At 38.8% G+C, this 25879-nt stretch overlaps 1 protein-coding gene across 5 annotated transcripts in view; it reads left to right on the top strand.

Moving 5' to 3' along the window:
* LOC105465216 (impact RWD domain protein) overlaps window positions 1–25879 on the top strand; it is a 56030-nt gene that overhangs the window by 17899 nt on the left and 12252 nt on the right. For 3 of the 5 annotated variants that reach the window (XM_011713505.3, XM_071085529.1, XM_011713510.3), the window contains exons 7-11: window positions 2475–2578; window positions 4788–4861; window positions 7804–7894; window positions 9530–9664; window positions 10762–13521. In XM_011713505.3, coding sequence (XP_011711807.1) covers window positions 2475–2578; window positions 4788–4861; window positions 7804–7894; window positions 9530–9664; window positions 10762–10830 — 473 coding nt within the window. In that variant the 3' untranslated portion in view covers window positions 10831–13521. Of the gene's footprint in view, window positions 1–2474; window positions 2579–4787; window positions 4862–7803; window positions 7895–8614; window positions 8637–9529; window positions 9665–10761; window positions 13522–25879 lie in introns of those variants that run through there. The other 2 variants (XM_071085528.1, XM_011713517.3) reach the window with 2 other exon arrangements.

Genomic DNA, 25879 nt, shown 5'->3' with positions numbered 1-25879 from the left:
GTTTTGATTTACTGATCGAAGAAATTGAAACTAAGTAAAGCTATTAATGTTTTTGTTCACATCATGTTTTTATATTTCTGTATTAAAATCCTTAGCTGTTTCCTGATGTCTCAGGATTAAATTTTAGTCTCTGCTCACAGGTACAAATATATTAACTGAAAGTGCAGCCCCTGAAATTAAAGCTGGTAAAATGCCTTTAAGAGTTTTTTTTTTTTTGTGAGAGATGAGGTCTCGCTGTGTTGCCCAAGTTGTCCTTGAACTCCTGGGCTCCAGTGATCCTTTCACCTCAGCCTCCAAGTAGCTGAGACTCTAAGAATGCACCATTGTGCCCAGCTTGAGTTCAGTTTTTTTTTTTTTTCTTTGAGATAGAGTCTTGCTCTGTCGCCCAAGCTGGAGTGCAGTGGCACGATCTCAGCTCACTGCAGCCTTGCCTTCCAGGTTCAAGTGATTCTCCTGCCTCAACCTCCTAACTAGTTGGGATTACTGGCATATGCCACCATGCCTGGCTAATTTTTGTATTTTTAGTAGAGATTGGGTTTCACCGTGTTGGCCAGGCTGGTCTAGAACTCCTGACCTCAAATGACCTGCCCACCTCATGCTCCCAAAGTGCTGGGATTATAGGCGTGAGCCACCACGCCTGGCCTTGGTTTCGTTTAAACAAATTTGTTTCATAATCGAGTAGTAGTCAACATAAAAATAAGTTGCTGTGATACTATGTTTCATTTTACTATTTTACAATTTTGAATGTTATGGTTAGTTTCCCTAAGCCTCTTAGGAAAACATAAGAGACCAGGGGAATATTCATTCTGTTTGAAGGTGAGGGGTTTCCTATGTCATTACACGGTAGCTTTTAAAAGGTGTTCTGAGTTTTAGGGCTTTTGAATGGTGTCCAGGACTAGTAGAAAGGAACAAAGAGAGCCGGGCGCGGTGGCTCACGCCTGTAATCCCAGCACTTTGGGAGGCCGAGGCGGGCGGATCACAAGGTCAGGAGATCGAGACCACGGTGAAACCCCGTCTCTACTAAAAATACAAAAAATTAGCCGGGCGCGGTTGTGGGCGCCTGTAGTCCCAGCTACTCGGGAGGCTGAGGCAGGAGAATGGCGTGAACCCGGGAGGCGGAGCTTGCAGTGAGCCGAGATCGCGCCAGAGACAGAGCGAGACTCCGTCTCAAAAAAAAAAAAAAGAAAACAAAGAGGAAATGAAAGAGTGGGGAGCATTCAGGGCTCTCATTTATGCTTCAACCTAAGTAGCTCCCATTTTAATCATTTATTTCTGTGTGGATTTGACATGATCTCTTTTGAAAACAGGATCTACCGGGAAAAGAAAAAGGTTAAAAATCATACTCATAAATAAATACTATCAATTGGTCAGTAGTTCATATTGACCCTAATACTGTATTTGACTTATTACTATGGTAGTACAGTGGTAAAAATCAATTCAGGAAAAGGACAGTGTCAGAGGGAAGGTGTAAAACATCTTACATAAACCTACTTTCTTGTCTTGAATAACTTTTCATCCTAAGTGAGGCAGGTAGTAGTAGCCAGGATGATTAAGTCTCTCAACAGAATTGAGGGTTAATTTTTTTTTGGAGACTGAGTCTTTCTCTGCTGCCCAGGCTGGAGTGTAGTGGCACGAACTTGGCTCACTGCAACCTCTGCCTCCCAGGTTCAAGCAATTTTCCTGCCTCAGCCTCCCGAGTAACTGGGATTACAGGCTCATGTCACCATGCCCGGCTAATTTTTATATTTTAGTAGAGACAGGAGTTTCACCATGTTGGCCAGGCTGGTCTCGAACTCCTGAACTCAGATGATCCACCCCTCGGCCTCCCAAAGTGTTGGGATTACAGGCGTGAGCCACCACGCCCAGCCATGATTCTTAAACTTGTTAAGAGGTGTAATAACTGGAAATCATGATACTCTTTATGGAATTGACCAATTAGATGTATTATTGATGTATTTAATTCCATCATATGAAGTATAAACAGTTATATTAGCAGAAGGCATTATATTATAGCTACACAATATAAAGAATATAAATTCATATTTTCCCGATTCAGAGGTCTAACTACAGTGAAACTGATAAATAAGTTTTATATTAGCAGCTATAAATCTTTGTTTTCAGGACCCCTTTCCACTCTTAAAAATTATGTATTATATTAGATATTGTGCCAACTTATACTACTGACTGCAGTAGTACAGGATTTTAGTCCTAACCCACTGCTTTCCCTGGGTAACCTTGGCAGGTGGAAATCATTTATAAATCAAATATTTTAATCTTATGTACAATATACTTAGAAACTTTTTACTTAAAATTATAATTTACATTTAATGTTGGTAGATAATGATTAATAGTTATTTTAGTTGATTTGCCATGTAATTTACATTTCTTTCCCAGCTCCCTCCATCCCCATTTCATTTTTTTCAGTATTTGAATGTAAGGCTTTTTAAAAAATAAAGTTTCTTCTACATTTCTAGAAGTAGAAGTAGAAGAATTGCCTCCGATTGATCATGGCATTCCTATTACAGACCGAAGAAGTACTTTTCAGGCACACTTGGCTCCAGTAGTTTGTCCCAAACAGGTAACGTTCCTTTGTCTAGCTCATTTTGATAATTTCCTAAAGTATCAGGTAAATGATTTTGCAATAATGCCCTTATTTTCACTTTTATGTTTTATTTTCATATAAGATAAAAATTATTTGTTCATTTTTCGACTCCCAAATTACTGTGAATCATGGAAGGTTTGTTTTGTTTCTGTTTGTCTCTGCTTTCTTTCTTTTTTTTTTGAGATGGTATCTCTCCTTGTTGCCCAGGCTGGTCTCAATCTGGACTCAGTCAGCCCTCCTGCCTCAGCCTCCCAATCTAAAGTATTGGGATCACAGGCATAAGCCACCTAGCCAGGCCTGTCACTGCTTTCAAAATTGTATCTAAACTCTGATTAGGGTTAACCCTCTAATGAATCTTTAAATAAGAAACACTCATTGTGTTATAGAAAATTGTGATGCTTAATATCTTGTCGAAAAGAATTATTTGTCCTGTCGAATGGGAGTTCTGTGAAACTAAGTCCATTCCCGGGGACAGTGGATAGACTGGCTAAACCCAGTCCTCCCTACCTGACTTACTTTCCTTTGTGCTTCTTGATCTTAAGTGACCTTATTTCCACCCACGGATATAAATGGGAGCAGTTTCAGCCATAAACTATTCCTAGGTCTTTGTCTTTCTTATTCTCCTTTCAGCAGAATCCTTTTCTTCTTCCTTGCTTCTATAATGTACCTCAGCTTACCTTATTGATGTACGAGACAATTTCAATACTACCTGTAAAGTTACATTTTTTAAAAAGTCTCATTTACCGCGAGTTTTAGGCATGAGTCTCTTCCTTTGGTCTTTGCAGCTACTCTACTCTTGAAGCTCTTTAAAGCCCTGGCCTTCAGGAATACAGCTCTTCGTACCAGGCTCTTTCACTCTCTGAAAGAGGAAGTTCTTTTCTGCATTGACCTGTGGTCAAGATCGTAACTTTTGGTGCGGACTTCTGGTCTTTTCTCTCAGGAATCCTATTTTGTCCCTGGCCCTTGGTCAAATCTTCTTCCCAGGGTCCTCCTGAGACATTCTAATTCTGAATTTGTTCATTCTGGATCCTCTTTCTGTTTCTGATCATAGTCACTTAGATTTACAGCATTATAATTTGTGAGAGCTGAAACCAATTTTAGAGGTCATTGTCTGTTTTATTGATCAGAATTTGAGAACCTGAAAGATTATAAAATGATAAACAGAAGATTGCACAATTTGTGATCCAAATTGGTGTCCCCAACTCTACCTCAGTCTTCCCTGCCACCAGTGTTTCTTTCATACTTCTTGACGTTACAACATTCCTGAAAAATCTGACCATGTATCACTGTTCTTTCTCTTATCCACGTTTGCACATGTAATGTGTGCTGATTTCCAATGTCTACAAGGGAACATCTAAACTTATTACACAGATCCTTTGTAATATGGCCCTAGCTTATCATTCATGACTCATCTTCTGTCATCTCATTCATTCTCTAAGTTAAGCTGTGTAAAGCTTCCTGAACTTTTCTCTTTTTTGTTCCTGCTAGGGTTGCCAGATAAAATACAGAATATCTAGTTAAATTTGAATTTCAGGTAAACATTATTGCATGGGACGTACTTATAGTAAAAAAATTACTTGTCGTTTATCTAAAATTCAGATTTAACTGGATGTCCTGTATTTTTAGTTGCTAAATTTGGTCACCCAGTCCCTGTATTTGCATATAACCCTGTTCTCTGTGTGGAATGTCTTCTTCCTTTCCCATCTTTCCTTCTGATACAGAAGAACTGCCACTTGTAAGACCTGGCTCATGTGACCTCCTCTATGAACCTTACTTGACTCCCAGAGAAAGCTGTGGTTTTATAACATTTGGAACATACCATTATTGTACACCTGCTACATTGGATGTATACATTTGGTAGATTTCAGAGCTAGTTTTTAGAAGTTTTACATAATACATTTAAAATTCCCTACATGGGGAACAAATTATCCCTTTGACATAGTAGTACCGAAATGTTTGTTGATAATTAGTGCTCAAAAATACCAGGTCTGTCATTTTTATATCAATTATGAGTACCAGTTTCTGCCCCTAAAATGAGAAGGAAACTTTGGAAATGACTTTTTCAGAGTATAGTAGATTCTTTGAGTGGCTTTTTAAATACAGCATACTTTAAGGTATTTTTCTAGCATTTATTTACAGAGCAAATATGAAAAGCATACTTATTTATGTTATTGCTGTTTTTAAGGTGAAAATGGTTCTTTCCAAATTGTATGAGAATAAGAAAATAGCTAGTGCCACCCACAACATCTATGCCTACAGGTGAGTAATCATCACAAGTTTTAGTATATGCAATTTGTAAAAAATAGAGGGAAATGATGCATGATTTTAGAAAATAATAACTATTATGTATTTTTTCCATCGTAATAGTAATAGACACGTAGAATACTTGGAAACTGCAGAAAAGAAAAGAACTGAAGGGAAAAATCTGGCATTTTCTGCCATCAAATGTAACTGACAATATTTTGGTTTTTGTTTTGTTTTTTCTTTTTTTTTTTTTTTTTTTTTTTTTTTTTTGAGACGGAGTCTCGCTCTGTTACCCGGGCTGGAGTGCAGTGGCCGGATCTCAGCTCACTGCAAGCTCCGCCTCCCGGGTTGACGCCATTCTCCTGCCTCAGCCTCCCGAGTAGCTGGGACTACAGGCGCCCGCCACCTCGCCCAGCTAGTTTTTTTGTATTTTTTAGTAGAGACGGGGTTTCACCATGTTAGCCAGGATGGTCTCGATCTCCTGACCTTGTGATCCGCCCGTCTCAGCCTCCCAAAGTGCTGGGATTACAGGCTTGAGCCACCGCGCCCGGCTTGTTTTGTTTTTTCTATGCAAAGTTTATTTTTTCCCAATGCTTTACCCTTGTATCCTGTTTTTTTCTTAATTAAACAGAAGCACTTTTTCGTGTTGTTATAACTGCTTGATAAATACTGTTTAGTGGCTGTTTAATATTTGAGGTGCCATACTACAGTTTATTTAACCATTCATTTCCTTTTAGTTTTTCATATTTTTCACGATTATAAAGAGTGGTCCAGGGAACATCTCTGTATACTTTTTAGGTTATTTTCTCAGGATAGGTTCTGGTTGCTTGAGATTCTTTTTTGAAATGAAATGGGAATATAATAAAAGGAAGAAAGAATTCTTAGAATTTTCAAAAAGTGTGAGCAATTTTGAAACTCTTGATATATAGCCAAATTTCTTGCAAAGGTTTCGTTGTGTTTTGGTTTGGTTTTTGAGATAGGGTCTCCCTCTGCAGCACAGGCTGGAGCACAGAGGTGCGATCTTGGCTCAAGCAATCCTCCCACCTCAGCCTCCAAAGTTAGCTGGGACTATAGGTGCGAGCCACCATGCCCGGCATAATTTTTATATTTTTTGTAGAGACAGAGTTCCGCCATGTTGCCCAGGCTGGCCTCAAACTCCTGAGTTCAAGTGTTCTGCCCACCTCGGCCTCCCAAAGTGTTAGGATTTACAGGTGTGAGCCCAAAGGTTTTTAAAACCAATTTATGCTCCCATAAGCAGTGAAGTAAGAGTATTTCTTTTACGACATGAGTTTCGGCTTTGAGAATTCAGGTTTTTATATGCATCTTTGCTGACTTGTAAGTGAAGAGATGAAGGGCATTTGAAAAATTTGTAAGACTTTAAAAGAACATAGTTTAGGCCTAAAATAAATCAGGACATAGGGACTTGGTATAAATTTAAAATGTGATTGAGACTATTTGTAGAATCTAGGCTATCTGAAATTGAAACTCAAAAACTCATCATTTTGAGTAGGTGAGTTCTTAATATTACTAATTTCACATCTCTTTAAGTGCCAAAACTTACTTACAAACAATTATTTGTTATGTAATTCCCCTCTTAATAGAGTATCACTGGACAGAATTTTAATGTTTTCTTAATCAGTTATGACCTTCAATAGGAAAATGAGGAATTAGACTACTCTCAGTCATTAGAATGGGCTGTAAAAATTGTAATATTCATTTATTCTACATGTTTTTTGAGTGCCCACTCTGTGCCAAAACTTTATGTAAATTAACTCTGATGAGTTAGCAATTCTACCACTGTAGAAAGGTTAGCTTTTCAAGATCTCATAGTTAAGTGATAAAGCTAAATTTGATAATCCAATTTCATTTGGTTTCTTTATTTGACTCCTCCATGGCTGTGGCTACAGCTTCAACAATCTTGTATCTAAGCTATGTGAAAAAAGAAAAAAGGCACTCATAGTATTTTAACTTTAATGTTCATAGTAGGTGGTCAGTAAATATTGAGTCATCGGATGGATGGAGGGAAAGAAGGATGAGTGAATGAATGAATGTGATGGCTGTAAGGTAACATAATTGACTTAGGTGTGTAGATGGGCTTTTATAGCTTTTAGTATTTACATTAAAAGTTTATAGCTTTTTATGGCCAGAGCTGGGAAGATGTCTTTACAACATTTGCCCAGTTCCACATGATACCATTGTAGGGCCCTAAGAAATCCACTAGATGGCATGCTGTAACTGACACTATTTTTTTTTTTTTTTTTTTTTAATCTCTGGCACTTATTTGCCAAGCTTATTTTACTGTATTGTAGGCCTACATTATTATTTCAAATATAACTTTCTAGATAGTTTAAATGGATAAAAATACCATGATTTGTCTCTAATATTAGTAACCATCCAGAGGAAAATTTAAATCTTTGCATTCTTAGAAGAAAATAGAGAAATACTTGATGGCTGCAATAAGATGAGAGGAAAGTATAAAATATTACCTTATGTTGGTTTTGTTGCCTTTATCTTTTTTTATATGCTTTTTGTTTCACTACATCTTAAGGCTCTTTGAAGAAAGATGCATGCCACTTACGTCTTTTATAATATGTTATAGTACCTGTTGCTTCTATACAGTATATTCTCAATAAATGTTTTTCAGTGATTGCTCTCGGTAGCTTCAAGGTTAAATGAAGTAAGGGGAATGTCACATGTATAAATTCACATAGTAGCAACATTTCTGATATAAAGGAGATGCCTTTGATTCCTGGCTTTCCCAAGTATATAAAAAGGCAAACATACTGGATAGTAAGCCATCAGTGAAAATATATCTAATATAATACATATTTCAAGAAGGATTTAAAAAAATGAATATGCCAATTTTGGAAGTAATCAACATGATCACAAATATTGAGGAATAACTTTTACGATAATATTTTAGGTTCAAAGTGTAACGCTGTTACGTGTATTTGCAGAATATACTGTGAGGATAAACAGACCTTCTTACAGGACTGTGAGGATGACGGGGAAACAGCGGCTGGTGGGCGTCTTCTTCATCTCATGGAGGTAGGTGTAAGTTAAACTATCAGTCCTGTTCTGTACAAGCCATAAAATTTCTCAATGAAACAGAGCTCCATGTAGTAATAGCTAAGTCCGTTGAACTATGTAATATAAGATATATTTGATTTAATTAGTAGTTGATGTTAAAATATTGATCGAATGAAAATTTTAACCAGTGGATGTGGGACAGAAAGCAAATAATTAATAAGAAGTGCTATGCTTTCAAGACATAGACAATAGAAGATTGTCTTCAACTTTGGGAAAACTCTTTGTTTTTTTGACAATTTCCTTCTCTTTATTTTTTCTATTCTTTCTTTATGGAACTCCTGTTAGTTGGATATTGGAACCTCTGGATAGATCAAGAAAATTTTTTTTTTTAATTAAGTTGTCCATCTCATTGTCTTTATATTCTGAGACATTTTCTTGACTGTTGTCCAAAATTTCTGTTGAATTTAAAATTTTTTTTAGCAACCATATATTTAATTTTTAAGAGTTCTTTCTTGCTTTTTGTTTTTCCTTTTTAAGAATATCCTGTTCTGTTTTATGGCTCCAATATCTTCTAAAATTTCTCCGATTATATTAATTAGAGTTTCTTTTTTAAGATGTTCTCACTCCTAAAAAAATTTTTCCTGGTCCATTTTAGTTTGTTTATCTTGTCCTTTCTCTTTCATGCTGCTGGATTTTCTTCATCTGTCTGGTGATCATTTATTGTTTATTAATTTTAAGATTGGATTGTTTTTTTCCTAAGGTAGTTACTTGGTTTTTTCTGCTCTTGTATGTGAAGGTTTATTTTCTAACAAGGCCTTTCCCTTGAATAGGAACTGTGTTTGTGAGGCAGGCCTGTAAATTGGCCGGCTTCACATTAAGGGCAGCATTTGACAGATGTCAAACTGATGAAGACAGCCAGGCATGGTGGCTTACGCCTGTAATCCTAGCACTTTGGGAAGCCGAGGCGGGGAGATCACTTGAGCCCAGGAGTTCGAAACCAGCCTGGGCAACATGGTGAAACCCTGTCTCTACCAAAAAAACACAAAAATTAGCCGGCATGGTGGTGCATGCACCTGTAGGTCCCAGCTACTTGGGAGGCTGAGGTGGGAGGATCACTTGAGCCCAGGAGGCAGAGATTGCAGTGAGCCAAGATTGCCCCACTGCACTCTAGCCTGGTGACAGAGTGAAACTGATCTAGATCTCAACTGATGAAAACCTTACTAGTAGCACCAGGGATTGATGCCTCGTGCAGCCCCTGTAGCTTTGTTCAGAAGCAGGGTGTTTGTTGTTGTTGTTATTTGGCCTAGTGGTAAAATGCTGCCTAAATTTAGCTGTTCTGGTTGAAGTCACCAGGAACTAGAATCATACCTGCATGGTCTCCCCTTCACTCTGTCCAGTTGCCCCAAATTTGGGAATTTGAGGACGTTTGTGAAACACACAAGTGGTGGTTTTCCAGATTCCCTTCTGTTCTTTCATTTCACTGCCTGAATTGTTAGTAATCTCACTCAGTGCCTACTCATCTGACTCTACCATTAAAGTCACTGGGAAATTTTATGTGCAATTTTATATATGGGTTATTTCTTTCTCCTTTTTAAAAACTCATATTTGTACATGTCTGTCTGTGTATCTAATTATGCTTCCAAAAAATAACAGATTTTGAATGTGAAGAATGTCATGGTGGTAGTATCACGCTGGTATGGAGGGATTCTGCTAGGACCAGATCGCTTTAAACATATCAACAACTGTGCCAGAAACATACTAGTGGAAAAGAACTACACAAATTCACCTGTAAGTGGCTCCTCATACTATATCTAGATAATTTCTTATCACTGCCTGGGAATTTTTTAAAAAGACAGAAAAGAGTGAATCAGAATGTAGGTGGTGAATTGATAAAACCTTTGGACTAAGAACTTGGAGACCTAGACTCTAAACAGTGTGTCTGGCCAGTCATGTGACTTTGGACAGATCACTTCATCCCTTCGCACCTTGATTTCATAGGTTCATAAAATTTTATAATTAGAAAAACCTTTTAAGACCAACTAGGTTCCACCCCTAAAATTGAGCCCCAGAGTGGTTGTAGCTGATATCATATCAGACTAGATGTTCTTTAAACATCTATAAAATTCTGAAATTCTCCATTAGTGTAAAACATCTCCCCCTCCACCGGCATACCTTTAGATGCTTTCTTCCTTTTTCCTTTTTTTTTTTTTTTTTTGGAGATGGAGTCTCACTGTGTCGCCCAGGCTGGAGTATAGTGGCATGATCTCGGCTCACTGCAAGCTCTGCCTCCTGGGTTGACGCCATTCTCCTGCCTCAGCCTCCCGAGTAGCTGGGACTACAGGCTCCCGCCACCACGCCTGGCTAATTTTTTTGTGTTTGCAGTAGAGATGGAGTTTCACCATGTTAGCCAGGATGGTCTCGATCTCCTGACCTCGTGATCCTCCCATCCCAGCCTTCCAAAGTGCTGGGATTACAGGCATGAGCCACCGTGCCTGACCCTCTTCCTTTATACTTTGAGTTTATTTTGTTTCATATTTTAAGTATGTTCATATCTGCCTTATTTAAATTTTACTGCCTTGCTTGGGAAAGTGGGACAATAGATGAAATAATATTGAAATTATTCAAACATAAATCTACTAGATAAATAAGGTTCCCCTGATTATTCTTGATTGTTTAAAATTAGCCTATAAGTGAAAGTACCCTGTAAAACACAGAAATGACACATATGAAAGTGATTATACCCTCACTATAACATATATACATACATACATATATGTATGAATATATGTAGAATATATATGTATAAATATTTTCTAAGTGATTAGATTTAAGTTTTAGTCTTTATGTAAATGGAGAGATGCTGCACTGATTTGTGTCTTTTTCAGGAGGAGTCATCTAAGTCTTTGGGAAAGAACAAAAAAGTAAGAAAAGACAAGAAGAAGAATGAACATTAATACCTGAAACTATAGGAAAGGTTAATTTGCCTATAATTATATATACATTCCGTAGTCATCAAGGAGTATATTGTGCAGAGAGGGTATCCTTGACTGCTCAAGTCAGCCAATTCAGCATGGATACCAACATTAGCTTTTCTTCTTTGGTTATATCGTCTGCCAAAAATAGAGAACTTATGATCTATTCATGTGTGTTTCAGGCTTATTTGGGAGAACTAATTTGAACTTAATCACCACTTCATCTAATTTTAGGAAGGTAACAGTTGCCCAGGGCAGTACCTGAATTAACTGTCCATTTCAGTGCATGTCAAGTGCCTTTGTTAGGTGGAGAAGAAGTGTCTCTAGAGGAATATAAATACCTGATTTCTTGTCATCGAGATTCTTGTACTGTTAAATGAATATTGCCTTTTACTGCTCTTTATGGCGTACTGGAATAGGAGCTCATTTATGATTGATCTTGGAGAGTTTCTTCTTGTGATTTTAGTTCATAAGTATGTCACCTTTCATTTTATAGTGTTCATCATTGAGTAATGGATTAAGTGAAAATCCAGGAGTATCCATCTGCAGTTATGTGCTGAGGTGATAATTCATCCAACATATTTGTTAGCATAAATATTATGCCTCAGTTTCTGTTGCAAATTGGTGATTGTGAAATTTCAGAAAGTGATTTTCTAGTCTCTGCTTTTTTTGTTTTATTCTTGTAATATAAGCAATAAATATGGAGTGTCAGTAGTCTCCTTCCACTCCAGAGATGTGTTGGTGTAACATTCTCTTTTCTTATAACAACCTGGAAGTACCTTTCTTGTGATCTTCACTGAGGAATTAGAACTATGGTAGAAGCTAGGCTGTGGTGAATGGGACGTTTGTAGAGTGGGATAGAGGGGGCAGAATGACCCTGGTGTAGGGCGGAGTGTGTTGTGTAGTTACATCAGTTTGATGCATGCTTCCCATCTGCACTCCAGACAGCTTTCTCAGTTCCAAGATTTTGCAGAGAGAAGGAGCAAACCTTTTCATTGGAAAAACAGAAACAACCCTCCCACCCATTTTTTTCCCTCTATTCATCAAACCTTTATGTTTCTTTCATCTTCCAGTTACCTCTAGGCATTTAGACAATGAGATTTACCTTTGAGATATGACAATAAGTGATTAACTGCTCGCTTTCAGATGGAATGGCAAACAGTTGTTAAAAGTTATTAACTGATCACAGATTTGCCTGGACTTCCCTTCCCAGGGAGGGAACAGAAGTTAGGAGGCAACTTTGGGATGGTGCTAGAGCATGGAAAGCACAGAGAATTGGACAAACAGGTCTTTTTCTCTTTTCTCTGATGTTTTACCTTTAAAAGATTCAACATCCTTACTGTTGGTATTTTTAGTAAGGTTATAGTAAATAACTTTACACCAGGATGGATTCTGAAATATAAATTCTAAATTATATTTGTTGTAACTATATTTTATGTTGTATGTTATCAAGAGTCATCAGAGAATGACCTTTTTGTGTTTGGAACACTTAAACCTCAGGTTCCATGAAAAGTATGTTTTGTGTTTTAACTGTTAAAATACTTTAAAAAGTTAATTGTTTTACGTAATTAAAGAAGTTAAAAACTATTAACATTAAATAATTTCACAATTTCAACATGTCAGACCTATGAAGGGAGATAGAAAACAATGAGAAAGTTATTTTTGCTCCTTTATACAGAATCGTTAACTATATTTTACTAACTAAAAAACTCTAGTATTCTTTACCTAAAGTCAATTGACTGGTAAGAGGGAGAGATGCAAAATTCTCCAGTTCTGAACTCAGAGCTATTTCACACTCTACTCTTAATGGAAACTTGAACTAATGATAGATAGTATTTTTTTTCCTCTATTTAAAATTTTTGTCTTGATTAGGAGATTTTTCAGTTCTTCGTATAATAATTTTCTACAATCAGATCTATGCTATGGCATATTTTGCTTTATTTAAAATTTTTTTTTTTAGAGATGAGATCTTGCTCTGTCTAGATCTGAGGCTGGAGTGCAGTGGCATGATCATGGCTCACTGCAGCCTTGACCTTCCAGCCTTTCAAGTAGCTGGGATTACAGGCATGTGCTACCACACCTGGCTAATTTTAAAAATTTTTTGTAAAGATAGGGTCTTACTATGTTGCCCAGGCTGTCTTGAACTCCTGGCCTCAAGTGATCTTCCTGCCAAGGTATTGGAATTATAGGTGTGAGCCACCATGCCTGGCCTGCTTTGACATATTTTATAGTGTATTAATTACAAATAGTCTGCGTATGCCAGAATATAAAAGCAAGTATTAACTACTTTTTAGATGGGAATTGCGGAAGCTGCATCAAAAGTATGCTTTGAGGTATATATGATGAAACAGAGCCTTTCTGAAGAGAATTATATCAAACTAATTACAACCAAGAAATAATAGCATGAAGCATATACTGTTTGGAGGACAGGAACATTTTTTGGGAAAATTACATAATCACCTCTGATTCCACTATCCAGAGATAGGCGTTATTATTAATATTTGATATGTACATCCTTACATTATTTTTTTCTTATGCATGATTTTATATGGCTATTTTTCTTTCTATAAAAATGGTATTAAACTGTATATACTGTTTTGTAGCCTACATATTTCATATAGAAGTATATTGTTAACATTTTCCATGTCAATAAATATTCTTCTATGGCTTACATTTCTTATGGCTGCATTGTATTCTGTCTTCTCAGTATTTCCTATTATACTAACTAGTCCTCCACTTATTTCCAATTTTTACGTTTTCTTTAACTTTTCACTGGTATAAACAACTGAAAACCTACATCATTTGCAGATTTTTGTATATATATTTTATTATTTCTTTAGGAAAAGCTCCTAGATATGGAATTTCTTGGTCAAGGTTTGTACATTTTAATAGCTTTTGATTATTTGAGTCAGATTGTCCTCCAGGAAAGTGTTATCAGTGATTGCTCCATTAATACTGTGTTGGAATATACTTAATACTAGCCAAAGATGGGAAAAAATAGACAGTTTGCTTGATAACTCCCAAGATCCTTTCTAAAAAAATAACCTTTTTGGCCAGGCAGTGTCTCACGCCTGTAATCCCAGCACTTTGGGTGGCTGAGGCAGGCTGATCACTTGAGGTCAGGAGGTCGAGACAAGCCTGACCAACACGGTCAAACCTGTCTCTACTAAAAATACAAAAAAAATTAGCTGGATGTGGTGTTGGGCACCTGTAATCCCAGTTACTCCAGGGGGGCTAAGGCAGGAGAATCACTTGAACCTCCATTGCAGTGGTTGCAGTGAGCCAAGATCATGCCATTTCCAGCCTGGCAACAAGAGCGAAACTCCGTCTCAAAAATAAAATAAAATAAAATAAAATAACCTTTTGCCTTGAAATAATTGTAGCCTCACAAGAAGTTATAAAAATAGTAGGTCCTGTGTACCCATCACTGAGCCTCCCCTAACAGTAACATAACTATAGTAAAATTTCAAAACCAGGAAATATAGTTTGATGACAATTCCTTTGTCAGATAAATGATTTCCAAATATTTTCTCCCAGTCTGTGGCTTGTCTTTTCATTCTCTTAGTGTATTTTGCAGAGTAAAGTTGTTAATTTTGATGTGATCTAATTATCTTTTTTTTCCTCTTTTTTGGATCTTTCTTTTTGATCCAACGTCTAAGGACTTTTCCTAACCTTAGATCTAGATTTTCTTCTGTTTTTAAAGTTATATCATTTTATGTTTTTCATTTAGATCTATTTTCCATTTTAGTTTTTACATAAGGTGTGAGATTAAAGTCCAAGTTTTTTTGTTTTGTTTTGTTTTTTGCTTATGGATGTCCAGTTATGGAAGTGACTAGTTTTTTTAAATTGAACTTTTTTTTTGAGACAGGGTCTTGCTCTGTTGCCCAGGCTAGAATGCGGTGGCCTGATCATGGCCCACTGCAGCCTTGACGTCCCTTGCTGAAGTGATCCACCTCAACATCCCGAGTAACTGGGACTACAGGTGCACGCTACCACACCAGGTGAATTTTTCTATGTTTTGTAGAGATGGGGTTTCACTGTGTTGCCCAGGCTGGTCTCTTATCTCCTGAGCTCAAGTAATTTGCCTCTCTTGGCCTTCCAAAGTGCTGGGATTACAGGCGTGAGCCACCATGCCTGGCCAGATTGAATTTTTTACTGATAAATATTCACAAACTAAACACGACTACATAGTCAGCACGTAGATTGACAAAGGACAACACCAACACCTCACAATCCCCTTGTGTCTCTACTGGTCATTATCTGCTCTCCTCCCTGCCAAGTAACCACTTCCCTAATTTCTGATACCAGAGATGAGTTTGGTCTGTTTTGCCCGTTAAGTAAGTGGAATTACATAGTACCCTTGTTTTGACTCCTTTTCTAACATTTTGTTTGTGAAACTCATCTGGGTGGATGTGTGTAGCAAAAGTTCTTTCATTCATTTTTTGTTTTAAGAGTTGGAGAGTCACTCTGTCACCCACGCTGGAGTGCAGTGGCACGATCATAGTTTACTTTAGCCCCAATCCTTCTTACTTTAGCCCCAATCATCAGGCAATCCTTCTGCCTCAGGCTGCCAGAGCACTGGGATTACAAGTGTGACACCAGCCTGTGCCTGGCCTAATTCTTTCATTCTTATCACTGCATGGTATTCCATCAAATGAATGTGACAATTTATTTACCAATTCTATTTATGGATATTTGGGTTTCCAGTTTGAAGCTATTACAATTAGTGCTGCTATCAACATTTCTGTACATGGCTGTTGGTGAACATATGTACACATTTCTATAGGGTTTGTACCCAGGAATGAATTTGCTGGGCATTAGGATATGTGTATGTGGAGCTTTGGTATATTCTGCCCAGGTGTGTGCTGGGCTAGGTGCTGATTTGTAATGTTTGACAAGTTTCCATGTGTAAATACCCCCATTCTCTCCAGTTTCAAGCTGCCAAAGTGAATTCAGTTGGCTTACAAAATAGCTAAAAATTTAACAGTTGCTTCTGTGAGCTAGTACAAGCCGGCTCCAGGACATCCCTCATTCTGCCAAGCAGTTTTCCAAAATCATTATACCAGTTTACACGTCTGCCAGTAAATGAATGAGAGTTCTAGTTGCCACACATGTACATTTGGCATTACCATTTTCATTTTCGTCATGCTGTGTGGTGTGTAATGGCATCACTTTGTGGTTTTAATTTGTATTTCCCTGATGACTAATAAAATTGAATATATTTGGTTACATTTTGTACCTGAAGTGACTGAGTAATCTGAAACTAACATTTTTTTCTCCCAGCAATAGAAAGATGAGTGTTTGTTACCAAGTTTGGTTCAAATACAGACAGAGAAGATTACAGTTTTGCATGTCTTAGGACCTAGTCTGTAAATTTCAACACCTTATCACCATCCCACTGGTATACTTGTCTGTGGATTTATCAGGGAACTTCAGCTTTCTTTTTGCCCTTAATTTCCTTTTTTTTTTTGAGATGGAGTCTGTCTCTCTGTTGCCCAGGCTGGAGTGCAGTAGCACAATTTCGGTTCACTGCAACCTCTGCCTCCCAGGTTCAAGCAATTCTTGAGTAGCTGGGACTACAGGTGCCTGCCACCATACCCAGCTAATTTTTGTGTTTTTAGTAGAGATGGGGTTTCATCTTGTTGGGCTGGTCTCGAACTCTTGACCTCAGGTGATCTACCCACCTTGGCCTCCCAAAGTGCTGGGATTACAGGCGTGAGCCACTGTGCCCAGCCTGCCCTTAATTTTCTAATTTGTAAAAATGTGGGTTATAATTCCTCCCTGTCTAGGTTAGTTATGGGGATTAAGTATACGACGTGGTGCTTAGTATATGATAAGGATTTGATAAAGTCATACCTTGTATTTGAGATAAACTATTTCTGAGGATTTTAACAGTACCTAGAATTCTTTTTTAAGATGGGGTCTCACCCTGTCTCCCAGGCTGGAGTGCAGTGGCACCATCTTGGCTCACTGTAGCCTCTGCCTACTGGATTCAAAAATTCTCCCACCTCAACCTCCCAAGTAGCTGGGATTACAGTGGCATGCCACCATGCCCGGCTAATTTTTGCATTTTTAGTAGAGATGGGGATTCATCATGCTGGCCAGGCTGGTCTCAAACTCCTGACCTCAGGTGATCTACCCTCCTCGGCCTCCCAAAGTGCTGGGATTACAGGCATGAGCCATCACGCCCAGCCAGTACCTAGAATTCTAAGTTGACATTGGGGTTACCAAGTTCATAGCCTCCTGTAGGAAGACAATATAGTATAATAGTTAAGAGCCAGGTCTCTGAAATCTGACTTGGGTTTGAATCCTGTGTCTGCTTTTTACTAGCCTTGCAAGCTTGGGCAAGTTATCTCTCTTCTGTACCAAGTTGTGCAGAGCTTATGAAGAATTAGGTGGCTGTCATTGATGACCCTTGTTTGCAAATGTCATCTTTGCATTTGTCTTTCCTATTGTCCTGCTAGGCAGACAGCAGGACAGAACAAATCATCCCATAGGACTGGGAAGTTATTGAGGATGTAAGACTTAGCACGCATATCTAAGTAGGCCATGGATTGGTACTGAGAGACTACTTAGGGAGAAACAAGACGGAACTCTGGATGTAGTCAAGAAGCATAAACCAGGGATTGACAAATGTTTTCTGTAAACATCCAGATATAAATATTTTTGGCTTTGTGAGCTGTATGGTTTGTCACAGCTACTCAATTTCTTTTTATTTTTTTGAGACAGTCTCACTCTGTCACCCAGGCTGGAGTGCAGTGGCACAATGTCTGCTCACTGCGACCTCACAGAAGAGTGACACAATCAGATTTGTATTTTAGAAAGTTACCTCTGGCTGCTAGGTAGAGAATGGATTGAAAAGTAACAAAAGTGGATAAGAGGCTATTGCAGAAATACAGCAATTCCACTCTTCATTATATAGTCAAGAGAATTGAAAGCATGTCCACATAAAAACTTGTATGTGAATGTTATAGCAACATTAGCCTAGTTTAGACTAGGATAATGGCAATGGAGTTGAAAATATGTTGATAGATTTAAAAAATGTTTAGGAGGCAAAATTAGAATCTGGCAATAGATGGGATAACAGGGTGAGCCATTGGTATAGATCTATGTGGTAATAACTTGTTTATAAATACATCTGTCAAACTTTCTTGCTTTAATTTATGGGGGTTTCTTGGTGCTCCTATTTCATAGCCAACAAACTCATGAAAAGTTATTTATTAGGGAAATCCAAATCAAAACCATGGTGAGATACCACTTCACACCCACTAGCATGGGTATTATAATCATAACAACAAACAAAATAACCAATGTTAGCAGGGATGTGAAGAAATTGGAACCCTTGTAACACTGCCTTTTATGTGAGAATAAAACAGTGCAGCTGCTTCAGAAAACAGTTTGGCATTCCTCAAAAAGTTAAACATACAATTGCCATTTGACCCAGCAATTCCACTTTTCAGCATATAGTTAAGAAAACATGACCACATAAAAACTTATACATGAATATACTAAAAACTGCTGAATTGTACACTTGAAAAGAGTGAATTTCATTGTATTTGAATTATATGTGAAAAGTTAAAACTCAAAGATATATTTGATTGTCACCATCTTGGGCAATGGTTTTATAAAACATAGATGTGAAACGTCTTGTGTCATATGTTCCAAAATAATTTGCAGCATGCATCCCATAAAATACCTTTTTAATTAAATTATAAATCAGTCCCCAAAACATATTGAAAAACATACTGAAATTATATATCTGATATTTGAAACATGAATTTCTGAGAAGTTGCCTTGTTGAAATCATCTAAAACAGCTTATATAAGCGTTTAGTTTTACAATTTCACATGTAAGAGAAAAAAATGATTAAATTCACATTCCAATGAAGAATTTATTTTTAAAAATCATGTTGGGAAGTTACTCGTTTTATTTCAATATTTTGAAAACAAGAGACAAGTACATGCATTTATAGTTGCATATGTTACTAGGGGGCTACTGTTTGTATTTTTTTTGTAGAGACGGGGTTTTGCTATGTTGCCCAGGTTGGTCTTGGACTCCTGGCTCAAGCTATCCACATACCTCTGCCTCCCCAAAGTGCTGGGAACTACAGGTATGAGCCACAACTGCTGGTCATTATAGGTTTTAACAATTTTTTCAAAATCCTTATGGACATCCTGTTTTATATATATAAATGCAGTATACACATGAATATATGTACATATATACATATACTGCATTTATACAGCTGGAAGGCTTATGTACAGTATAGTACTTGCAGTTTTTAAAAATGTGTGTTTTAAGGGCTGGGCACAGTGGCTCACACCTGTAATCCCAGCACTTTGGGAGGCTGAGGTGGGCGGATCACTTGAGGTCAGGAGTTTAAGACCAGCCTGGCCAACATGGTGAAACCCGTCTCTACTAAAAATACAAAAAAATTAGCCAGGTGAGGGGGCAGGCACCCGTAATCCCACCTACTTGGGAGACTGAGGTGGGAGAATCCCTTGAACCCGGGAGGTGGAGGTTGCAGTGGGCCCAGATTGCTCCACTGCACTCCAGTCTGGGCAACAGAGTAAGATTCTGTCTCAAAAAAAAACCAAACAAACCAAAACGTAATAGGGAGGTTAAGGCAGGCAGATCACTTGAGCCCAGGAGTTTGAGACCAGCCTGGCCAACATGGTGAAATCCTGTCTCTACTAAGAAAGTACAAAAATTAGCTGGGCGTGGTGATGCATGCCTGTAATCCCAGCTACTTGGGAGGCTGAGGCATGAGAATTTCTTGAAACCCAGAGGTGGAGGTTGCAGTGAGCCAAGATCACACCACTGAATTCCAGCCTGGTGACAGAGCAAGACTCTGTCTCAAAAAAAATTATGTTATAAAATACACACATATATAGACAGCCATGACTTAAAATTGGGTTTTTACAATTTTTTCTGATAGCGGGAAAATTATTTCTAATCTTTAAGGAAACCTGAATGAGGGGAACTCATTTGCCGCTCTCCTCAACCGTCACTCTTCTTTGCCTCACTCATTAATAATTTACTAACAAGAGGCACTAGGATTTTTTTTTTTAACCTTCTTCCACAATTACAAAGTTTTTTTCAAAAATAGCCAGTGTTTATGCTTAGTCAACTTAACTTTTTTTTTTTGAGACAGAGCCTTGCTCTCTCGCCCAGGCTGGAGTGCAATGGCGCGGTCTCAGTCCACTGCAACCTCTGCCTCCTGGGTTCAAGCAATTCTCCTGCCTCAGCCTCCCAAGTAACTGGGACTACAGGCGCCCGCCACCACACCCAGCTAATTTTTGTATTTTTACAAAATTACCATGTTGGCCAGGCTGGTCTGGAACTCCTGACTTTGTGATTCACCTGCCTCGGCCTCCCAAAGTGCTGGGATGACAGGCGTGAGCCACCATGCTGGGCCTGGTCAACTTTCAAGGTTGCTTTTGCTGTTACAAAAGCAGCACAGCAGTTGTTTTATGTAATTTTATAATTTCAGCATCTAAATCCAGAGGCTCTAGAGAGCATTTGCTGTGAAGAGGGAAGGAAAGAAAGGCTGATAAATACATTGCTGACTTTGTCTGTAGTGTCAGATAAGGTGCAAAAGTAAACATGATGACTGCAACCATTGTGGATAAGATTATGAAGGGGTACTGAGTGACTCAGCCCAGAAAGTGATCAGGGATTGGTTCTCTGTACTGTGTGTGGTAATCACTACTTTTTGTCATTTCATGTGGGAAAAGAAAGCAACCAGAGAGCCATGGGGATCTTGCCTTGTGGCCTTAGGTTATGGGGAATTTTCTTGATGGAAGTTGGCTGCCAGGTAGATAGCATTCAGGAAAAAGAATAATGAGGAATCATTTTGGGTCAGATTTCATTATCTCTTACTTTGTGTGAAAATAGAACTGGTGTAGCTGCAGAGTATTCTAGATCTCTGTTTGAATTTACTGACCTGTATTGAATCTTATGGCTAAGTGTCAAATCTTTTTCTATTTTTCTAACTTGTGTGGCAGCGCCCCCCACCACCTTCCTTCTCTGTCACACCTAATGTTTTTAACTATTATTTTAAAATACTTATGGTATTATTATTATTATTATTATTATTATTATTTGAGAGAGTGGGTCTCTGTCTATTGCCTAGTCTGGAGTTCAGTGAGTAATCTTCCTACCTCAGCCTCCTGAGTAGCTGGGACCACAGGTATGCACTACCATTAGCCTGGCTAATTTTTAAAATTTTTGTAGAGATGGGGGTCTCCTTTTGTTTCCCAGGCTGGTCTTGAACTCCTGGGCTCAAGCAGTCCTCTCGACTCAGACTCCCAAAGTACCGGGATTATAGGCATGAGTCATCATGCTTGGCCCTCAAATTCTGTAAATAAAAGTAAATACATATAATGAAACCCCATCAACTGTCTATTATCAGTAATCTTCTTAGGGGAGTTCATCATACGACATAATCATGGACTTTAATGTTCAAAAGGTCATGATTAAGCCCTTTTAATCAAGACTATTAAAGAGAGGCTGATACGGTTTGGCTGTGTCCCCACCCAAATCTCATCTTGAATTCCCATGTGTTGTGGGAGGAACATGGTGGGAGTAATCCAATCATGGAGAGAAGTCTTTCCTGTGCTGTTCTCATGATGTGAATAAGTCTAATGAGATCTGATGATCTCATGACATCTGCTTTAAAAAGATGAGCTCCTCTGCACAAGCTCTCTCTCTCTTTGCCTCCTGCCATCCATGTAAGACATGACTTGCTCCTCTTTACCTTCCACCATCATTCTGAAGCTTCCCCAGCCATGTGGAACTGTAAGTCCAGTTAAATCTTTCTTTAGTAAATTGCCCAGTCTCGGGTATGTCTTTATTAGCAATGTGAAAATGGACTAATACAGTAAATTGGTACCAGTAGAGTGGGGCATTGCTGAAAAGATAACTGAAAATGTGGAAGCGACTTTGGAACTGGGTAACAGTCAGAGGTTGGAACACTTGGGAAGGCTCAGAAGAAGACAGAAAAATGTGGGAAAATTTGGGACTCCCTAGAGACTTACTAAATGGTGTTGGCCATTAGATTAGCACCAGCATTAAAGTTAGGAAATTTGTCTCAGTCAAAGGCTGCTTTACCAGCAGAGGGGTCTGAAGAACCGAGGCCTGACCTCCAGTATCCTCTTCTTGTAAGGGCCACACATATGTATGTCCTCTGTTGGTCCGGGAACCACTGACATGTGCGTGAAACACCCTGAATCCAGGGAGCATAAAATGGAGCCTCAGTTGGGGTTTCTTATACCTTGCTGGTCACATAGGCATATTCTTCCTATGTCATCAGCCCTAATGACAGAGCCTCTTGGGGCTCATGAAGACCAGGTGCAAATCATCAGTCTCACTGGTACCAGTCAGCAATGCTAAAAGCTAGAACAAACTGGCCCGAAACTCCTCAGACCCATGTTACAAACCAATGTTATTAATCGGTACATTTCATGTCTTGGCCAGGGGTCAGTGTCTGCAGGTACTTTAGCAAAACAACTCAGCCTTCTGGAATGAGCCTTTGCAGCATGTTTCACTGCCGCCACCATCAATCTTCAAGGCCTTTTTAAGACGAAGTGACAAGTCTTGGATTGAGAGCACTTACTTGCATTACAGCATCACATAATCACATGGACAATCAAATGCACCTAATTCCAAACATCTACGATACCTAGTAAAGATCTGGTATGGATTTAGACAACTGAACAGTTCAATAAATTACTAGCACAAAATGGAACAAACTTGCTCATATTTTGGACTAACTTTATAATTCTTTTGCCTCTCTGATTTGTAGCTGTCTGTTCTCTCAGGTATGCGTCTATGAGTGATTGAGAGTCCTAAAAATAATTCATCAAGTCTAAATCTTCTTCAGGCCAATTTTATTCCATAGCGATAGTGTTGTGAGGGGGTTTTAATTCAATCTCACAATACATTTGATCAACCACCTCAGTATTATTGTAAGTTTTATTAGCCTCTACAATATTAAATTTACCTGTGATTTCTATATTGTAGTACTCTAATACATGGCATAATATAAATCAGACATAATGATGTATTATTTTGTCTCTCCCAACAAATCTGCCTTTTCTCATGGGAGTGGAGCTTAGAGGCCATGTCTCTGTTGTTTTAGGATTCCAAACCTCTTATAAATTCCATTTCTCTGGCCATATGGTTTGGTGGATAGCGTTTTCCCAGGAGGAGACATGTCCCCAACAGGGCCTATTTATTCCCTATTGGAAGTCGTCTAGTCCTATTTAAAATGCGTCCAGTACCCACAAGTTACACTATCACTTGCGGCACTAAAGTTGTTAAGGAGCACCTCAGTATGTTGTATTCTCCAATTACCAATGTCTTAGACTGGGAAACACATCAGCCTCCTCTAAGTGTGTATCCTGTGCTGCTGCTGTGAGAATCCCAGGCCTCCGGGTCTGGGATAGCTCAGACTCCATTTGAATGCAGATACCTTGTAACCCAGCTGTGTGACATGCAAGCCCATTCCCATCACTTGGTCTGGGCATATGGTCTTACTGTGCACTCTAATGCAAGACCCATTCCATCAGCATTGTGTCATTTCAGTTGCCATCCTTGTCTTTCCTCCTGGAGGAGGATGTCTTGCAGTTTCTCTGTTTATACAAGAAGTCTTTTTTCTCTTCAAAATATCTTTCCTCATTGAAAGGGAATTCCTCTTCATGAATTCCTCTCAGCCTAGCTCTGAATTCTCAGAAGTCTCCCTTATATTAAGCAGGTCAGTGCAGTTTGATCCACCAGACCCACTGTTGATGTTGAGTACCAACTTCTTTCTTATAATTAGGAAATAAACTTGGATCCTACAATGTTGGCTCCCTCAAACTAAAGCCATATGAGTGGTACTCACTGCTAAATGGATGTTTTGTTTTTGAGAGGGAGTCTCACTCTGCCACCCAGGCTAGAGTGCAGTGGCATGATCTTGGCTCACTGCAACCTCCACCTCCTGGGTTCAAGTGATTCTCATGCCTCAGCCACATGAGTAGTTGAGATTACAGGCATGTGTCACACCAAGCCTGGCTAATTTTTGTATTTTCAGTAGAGATTGGCTTTCACTATGTTGGCCAGGCTGGCCTCGAACCCCAGACCTCAAGTGATCCACCCGACTCAGCCTCCCAAAGTGCTGGGATTACAGGCGTGAGTCACCGTGCCCGGCCTCTAAATGGACTTTGATTTGGCTATACCATAATGCTTCCCATACCCGTCCACATAGAATTCCTGACTTTTCATTCTCAGTACTTGAGCCTGCAAATTAGATTGAATTATTTTCCTTTCTCAGCGATCCAAGTATCTCAATTGTTCCTCCATCTCTTTGTGGCTTTCCACCCCCAATAACAGGAACAAGAGCTATTTTTGTACATAATGTTTTGACAGATGGGACATGCTGAAGATGAACGTCTTCCATCATATCCCAGTACCTTCTTTAAACTTTCTCAATCAATGGTTGCACAATGTTCATTTAGACTAGTGGTAATCGGTGTTTTCCAGATTCAACTGGATGCGTGTTCCATAGTTTGCTTCCCAATTCAGGTTTTCGACCATAGCTCTATCCTGTGAAATGGAAACGAAAGGACATAGCCGTATTTGTATTGTTCCAGATAGTTATAGTCAGAGCTGCTATCTGCTCATCCATTTTGCGGACGAAGACCACTCTCAGAAGTGTGTGTTACATTCATTGAGTTGGCTACTGTACTGCTTACTCTTGATTCTTCAGAAAGAGGTTTTGGAAAACTGAATACTGCAAGGGGCACTGGGTGGAAGTTAAAAGAGAATATTATTCTTTTGCTCTGAGAGTCTCTCAAGGCACCAAAATTATATTAGATTTTCCCTTTTGTAATATCCACTTATTAACTACCCTCCCCTCAGCAACAGTTTCACCTTTCTTCCTTGTATCATTAATTTAAATCCAAACCTTTCCCCCTAAAGCAGGTCCCACTTGTTGTCACTGGACTAGCCCATATTTTTGGTAGCAAAATGAGATATTCCAGGGTTTCCTTTTGGGGTCATTCCCAAGAGTAGGGGATCACACTGGATACATACGAAGAAAGGGTACTGTCCTTCCACGAAGCAACAAAACATTTGCATAGTCAGCCCCACCCTGGCAAAGTGCAGGGAACAGATAATCCATGCCATCAACCTCTTTGGAATTTTTGCATTTAGGTTCAAATTTATATATATATATACACATATATATACACACATACACACACACATATATATATATATGACCTTGTTTTGGAATATTATACGATTTGGGGATTCTTTTTTTTTTTTTGAAATGGAGTCTCGCTATGTCACCCAGGCTGGAGTGCAGTAGTGCAATCTCAACTCACTGCAACCTCCGCCTCCCGGGTTCAAGCGGTTCTCCTGCCTCAGCCTCCCAAGTAGCTGGGATTACAGGTGCATGCCACCATGCCTGGCTAATTTTGTATTTTTAGTAGAGATGGAGTTTCACCATGTTAGCCAGGATGGTCTCAATCTCCTGACCTCGTGATCTGCCTGCCTTGGCCTCACAACGTGCTGGGATTACAGGCGTGAGCCACCATGCCTGATGTGGATTTTGGGATTCTTAATGGTAGCCCTGGTTGCAAGGACTACCAGATCCATTGTTGAAAAGGAAAATAGAGGTGAAGTAGGGAAGATCATATGCAAATACTTGTTTCATTCTTTATCTCTTTCTCCCTAATTCTACCAACAGATATAATTATTTACCTAACTTCACCTTTAGTTCCCCTCACCTTCAGTTGCAAAACACAAAGCTGCAGGCTTATAGACTAGCCATTTGATTCTTTGTTATGCCCACCTTCTTAAACAGGTATTTTAGTTATCCATTTCAATGTCCTATTAACCCATGACTTTGAAAGTGATAAATATAAGTCCATTGAATACAATGTTATTTTGCATGTCATTGCCTATGTGAGCAGTGAACTGAGTGCCATCAGTTCACTTTACTGAGATCTAACTAATCTTCAGTTTAGATCAGTTAAAAAGGTAG

The sequence above is a fragment of the Macaca nemestrina genome, chromosome 19 (genome assembly GCF_043159975.1).
Source record: "Macaca nemestrina isolate mMacNem1 chromosome 19, mMacNem.hap1, whole genome shotgun sequence".
NCBI classification, from domain to species: domain Eukaryota; kingdom Metazoa; phylum Chordata; class Mammalia; order Primates; family Cercopithecidae; genus Macaca; species Macaca nemestrina.
Note: the sequence above shows the minus strand (reverse complement) of the source record. Positions and strands in the feature narration are given on the sequence as shown.